The sequence below is a fragment of the Gopherus evgoodei genome, unplaced genomic scaffold (genome assembly GCF_007399415.2).
Source record: "Gopherus evgoodei ecotype Sinaloan lineage unplaced genomic scaffold, rGopEvg1_v1.p scaffold_31_arrow_ctg1, whole genome shotgun sequence".
Classification (NCBI taxonomy): Eukaryota; Metazoa; Chordata; order Testudines; family Testudinidae; genus Gopherus; species Gopherus evgoodei.
Genome location: NW_022059983.1, coordinates 5377117 through 5382404, shown reverse-complemented (window position 1 = coordinate 5382404; position 5288 = coordinate 5377117). Strand labels below are relative to the sequence as shown.

Below are 5288 nucleotides of genomic sequence, written 5' to 3'. Positions count from 1 at the left end.
GATGGATTTGTGGGCGGGGTTAGAGGGCACATGGGGGATAGATGGGTGGGGTACAGAGGCTCCCAGGAGTCTGGACTGGACCCTTCTGGCTCAGGGCACCCCAGGCACTTGGGGAGGCCAGGATGGGTCAAGGAGACCCCAGAGAATTATGGGAGATGGCTTGTGGGGCCAGTAGTACTCTGAGATGCCTCAGAGGCTCATGGGAGTTTCGCTCCAGGCCCAGCGACGGTGCCGTTAGGTTCCCTTTGCCCAGCGCCAGCTCCGAGCAGGGAGTCACTGAGCCGCAGGGCAGGGGACGCTCCTGCCAGTTCGCTCCCGGCCGGGCCACTCCCTGGGCTCATTTCTGGCCAAGAGCTGCCCCTCGCTCAGCCTCACGCTGCCCCTAGCCAGGGCAGGAAACTTTATCCCTTTTCTAACCAGCATCACCTCATGCCCTCCCAGAGCTGAGAGAGAACCCAGGAGTCCTGGCTTCCAGCCTCCCCCAACCACTAGACACGCCCTCCCGTCCCATCCCAGAGAAAGGAGAGAACCCAGGAGTCCTGGGTCCCAGCCTCACCCTTCTAACCAATTGACCATACTCCCCTCCCAGGGGGAGAGAACCCAGGAGTCCTGGCTTTCAGCCCTCCCTCCCCCGCTCTACGCACTAGACCCTCCTCCCTTCCCCTCCTGTCCTCTCCCAGAGCCAGGGCCAGAACCCAGCTGTCCGGGCTCCCTTTCAAACCCAAGAAAGGCTGGATTAAATCCCCAGACGTGATGCTTTGGGGACAGACCCGTTTAATGTCAGACCAGAGAATGTTGGTTGGACACCAAAGGACGGGGCTGGACTGTGTGTGGGGGGAGCTGGAGGGGGGGGAGCTCCCAGCATAGAGAAAGGCCAGGGCTACACAGATACCCCCCCGTCCCCTATCGGAGCTGTTGAGGGAATCGGCCCCGTGACGCTGCAGGCTGCATCTGGCCCCCTTCGGGCAGCACGGCCCCAGGCTCAGCTCGAGGGCGATTTCTGGACGAACATCATCACTGCACCTGGGGCAAAGGGAGAGACATGGGCTCAGGGCACCAATGGGAGCAGCACCCGCTGGTGCCACCCATAGGTGCCAACTCCGGGGTGCTCCGGGGCTGGAGCATCCATGGGGAGAAATTAGCAGGTGCTCCGCACCCACCGGCAGCCAAGCGCCCCCATCCCCTTCTCCCCTGAGCACGCTGCTTCTCTGCTCCTCCTGCTCCCTCCCAGCGCTTCCCGCCCCCCCTGCAGTGGCCGCTGAACAGCTGTTTGGCAGAGCTTTGGACTTCCTGGAGGGAGGGGGAGGAGCGGGGACGCGGTGCCACTCAGGGGAGGAGGCGGAGAAGAGGCGGGGCTGGGCGGGAACTTGGGGGAAGGGGGTGGAATGGGGGCAGGGCAAGGGCGGTGCAGGGATGAGAAGAGGTGGGGCAGGGGGTCAAGCACCCACCAGGCAAAGGGGAAGTCGGCGTCTGTGCCAGAGACAGCTGCATCTCAGCACCAGTCGAGGGGTCCCCATATAAACACGCCCTGGGCCCCGCCCCAGAGGTGGCTGCATCTCAGCACCAGTCGAGGGGTCCCCATATAAACACGCCCTGGGCCCCGCCCCAGAGGTGGCTGCATCTCAGCACCAGTCAAGGGGTCCCCATATAAACACACCCTTGTCCCCGTCCCAGAGATGGCTGCATCTCAGCACCAGTCGAGGGGTCCCCATATAAACACACCCTCGTCCCCGTCCCAGAGGTGGCTGCATCTCAGCACCAGTCGAAGGGTCCCCATATAAACACACCCTGGGCCTCGCCCCAGAGGTGGCCGCATCTCAGCACCAGTCGAGGGGTCCCCATATAAACACGCCCTGGGCCCCGTCCCAGAGGTGGCTGCATCTCAGCACCAGTCGAGGGGTCCCCATATAAACATGCCCTGGGCCCCGCCCCAGAGGTGGCTGCATCTCAGCACCAGTCGAGGGGTCTCCATATAAACACACTCTGGGCCCCACCCCAGAGGTGGCCGCATCTCAGCACCAGTCGAGGGGTCCCCATATAAACACACCCTCGTCCCCGTCCCAGAGGTGGCTGCATCTCAGCACCAGTCGAGGGGTCCCCATATAAACACACCCTGGGCCTCGCTCCAGAGGTGGCCGCATCTCAGCACCAGTCGAGGGGTCCCCATATAAACATGCCCTGGGCCCCGTCCCAGAGGTGGCAGCATCTCAGCACCAGTCGAGGGGTCCCCATATAAACAAACCCTGGGCCCTGCACAAGAGGTGGCCGCATCTCAGCACCAGTCGAGGGGTCCCCATATAAACATGCCCTGGGCCCCGCCCCAGAGGTGGCTGCATCTCAGCACCAGTCGAGGGGTCTCCATATAAACACACTCTGGGCCCCACCCCAGAGGTGGCCGCATCTCAGCACCAGTCGAGGGTTCCCCATATAAACAAACCCTGGGCCCCGTCCCAGAGGTGGCTGCATCTGAGCACGAAGCAAGGGATCCCTGGGCACTCCCTCCCCGATGTTGCACTCACCAGTGATAAGGAAGAGGGGGAAGGAGGCCCAGCCGAGGCCGAAGGACCAGCCGAAGGGGACTTGGCCTAGTGGGACATTCGAGGTCTTAGCTACTTCTCCTGTGAACACGGCCAGCGCGATCATGGCACAGAGCCCTGGGGGAAAGAGAACAGCACAGACACCCCTCAGTGTGGCCCACGCTCAGTCCCAGCCCCCGCCCTGTCCCACCAGCAGGGGGAGCTGCCAGAGCCCAGGGCAGGGACCCTGGATGGGGGGCTCCCCAGGGCTGGCTGGGGGTTTCACGGTCTGGGGGGCTGGGAGTAGTCGAGGGAAGGAGGCCCCGAGGGGGCGGTACCTGCGCTGAAGCTGCCCACGGCAGAGACCAGGGTCAGGGCCACGGGGCCGAGGTGGGAGCGGAATATCGAAGCGATGAGAGCGAAGAGGGAGAGAAACCCGGCGATCAGGGCCAGGAACAGGAAAGCCCTGGTGGCATCAATGTAACCTGAGGAGCCAAGAGAGACCAGGGGCTAAATGGAGAATAACCCTGCAGCAAACTAAAATAGAACCCAGGAGTCCTGGCTCCCAGCCCCCCCACCCCTGCTCTAACCACTAGACCCCACTCCCCTCCCAGAACTGGAGAAAGAACCCTGGTTCTGCCCTGTGGAGCTGGTTGGTGGTAGAGGTGGGATCCCTGGCAGAGCCGCCTGCCCTTACCTGGTACTGGAGAATATTGAAAACACACTGAACGGATGCAGGTCTTCCACAGCCCGATCTGGATGCTACTGTTGTCCGTCACCCAGAAATCGAAGCCCAGGGCGATCATCAGCAGCAGGAGGCTGAGCAGAACCAGGATGGTGCTGAGGATCCGGAAAAATGTCATCGCAGGGAGAATCTCAGGGTCTGAGTAGCCAGGATCTGGGAAGCACCTGGGCAGGTGAGGAAGAGCGAGAGGGGAAATAGTGGCCTCAGATGACCTGCCACAGGCTCGGGCTGCCTCAGTCCCCCGGAGAGAGGGGGGCATGTGGAGACAGACGCAGCAGCAGCCAGATCTCTGCTCTGCAAGGCACAGACAAACCCAGACGATTGGGAACCTGGGAGCCGTAGCATATCCGAAATTGTGGCCAAAGCCTAAACAGCGACTACGAGCAAAGTGCCAGTTGCGTGTAACACACACAGGCGCCTCTCCCACCTTCTCCGTGCCTCTTGTCCCTACTCCGTGCTCACATCGCCCAGCACATAATGCTCATGCTTCAGGGCCTCAGACAGCTGCTGGCGGGGGTCAGGAAGGGATCCCTCCACCAATGTGTTCTGGGAGGGTTTTTTAACTCCTTCTTCTGAAGTCGCAGGGATGCCCACGACTGGCAATGGGACACTGGGGGGCTGCCCCAGGGCTCTGGGGTGGCACAAAGCATTCTCTCTCTCAGGCGTGTCTGGCCGGTTCCCGGCCCCCACGCTCAGGGTCGAGCTGATCGCCAGAGGAAGGAAATTCCCCCTCAGGCCGCTGGGGAGGAGGTTCACCTTCCTCTGCGGCACTAGGCGCTTGCTGGGCTTATCTGAGTAAATCTCACCATCTAGTTCCCCCACCATCGCAGGGGCCTTGCGCTCAGCCCCCCACCCGGCCTGTGGCTCTGTCCCCGGGCTCGGCTTCTCCCTGGCTCCCGGCCACGCGCTGCCATGGCCTGGCTTGGTTTATTTCTTTACCCAAGGTGAGCAAACCAATAAGCAACTAGCCTGAGCCCCTTCCTTAGCTCCCAGCTTCGGGCCACTCCTCGGGCTCTCCTGAGCCCCAGCCCCCGGCAGCTTCCCGCTCCCAGCCAGCTCTGCCCCAGGGCAGCTTCCCAGAGGCCCCACCCCAGCGTGGCTCAGCCCAGCTTGGTCCTCGCCCCAGCTGCCTGCTAGCCGTCCTTTCTAGACCCAGAGCCCCCTGCGATCCCCCGTGTCCCAGCATGGCAAGAGTTGCAGCCAGCCACAGGGGCCAGTGCTGGGCAGGGCCCCTGAGAGAGAGACAGAGCAGGGCCAGCGCTTCCATTTAGGTGACCTAGGCGGTCGCCTAGGGCGCCAGGATTTGGGAGGGGCGGCATTTTGCAGCCCTCGGTGGTAATTCGGCGGCGGGGGGTCCTGCCGCGCTCTGGGTCGTCATCGGCAGTTCTGCGGCGGGTCCTTCACTGGCTCCGGGACCCGCCGCTGACGTGCCCGAAGACCGGGAGCGCGGAAGGACCCCCCCCCCGCCGCCGCAGAATTGCCGCCGCCAACCGGAAGCGCAGAAGGTCCCCCACCTAGGGCGCCAAAAACCCTGGTACCGCTCCTGAGACAGAGAGTCGTGTGCTGGGCTGAGGGGAGTGGCGGGTGGGGATGGAAGGACGGAGGGATATCGGGGGCGTTTGGGGCTGGAGAGAGGGATATTGGGGGGCTTAGGGCTGGATGGACAGATGGGGGTGTTTGGGGATGGAGGGAGGGATGGATATCAGGTGTGTTTGGGGTTGGAAGGAAGGATATTGGGGGGCGTGGGGCTGGATGGACAGATGGGGGTGTTTGGGGATGGAGGGAGGGATGGATATCAGGTGTGTTTGGGGTTGGAAGGAAGGATATTGGGGGCGTGGGGCTGGATGGACAGATGGGGGTGTTTGGAGATGGATGGCTGGACGGCTGGCTGGACAGGTATTGGGGTGTGTTTGGGGCTGGCTGGCTGGGTGGGTATTGGGGATGGGGACAGATGGGGGTGTTTGGAGATGGATGGATGGATGGACAGGTATTGGGGTGTGTTTGGGGCTGGCTGGCTGGGTATTGGG

General features: G+C 62.9%; 1 protein-coding gene across 1 annotated transcript; it reads right to left on the bottom strand.

Moving 5' to 3' along the window:
- Nucleotides 1-806: 806 nt before the first annotated feature.
- On the bottom strand, nucleotides 807-4086 carry LOC115640416 (protein NKG7-like). Its single transcript, XM_030543157.1, has 5 exons — nucleotides 3905-4086; nucleotides 3214-3425; nucleotides 2855-3001; nucleotides 2520-2654; nucleotides 807-1023 (listed from the first exon to the last, which is right to left on the bottom strand). Exons 1-5 carry the CDS (start codon nucleotides 4084-4086, stop codon nucleotides 983-985), a joined length of 717 nt encoding a protein of 238 aa, XP_030399017.1. The 3' UTR covers nucleotides 807-982.
- Between the last annotated feature and the right edge of the window lie 1202 nt (nucleotides 4087-5288).

Bases quoted from the DNA above. Each gene is read 5' to 3' on its own strand.
- LOC115640416 (XM_030543157.1), bottom strand. From the start codon at position 4,086: ATGGTGGGGGAACTAGATGGTGAGATTTACTCAGATAAGCCCAGCAAG. The intron at 3,426-3,904 runs GTGCCACCCCAG...TCACCTGCCCAG, and splicing joins CCTGAGAGAGAGAATGCTTT to GTGCTTCCCAGATCCTGGCT. The intron at 3,002-3,213 runs GTAAGGGCAGGC...TTGGCTCCTCAG, and splicing joins TCAATATTCTCCAGTACCAG to GTTACATTGATGCCACCAGG.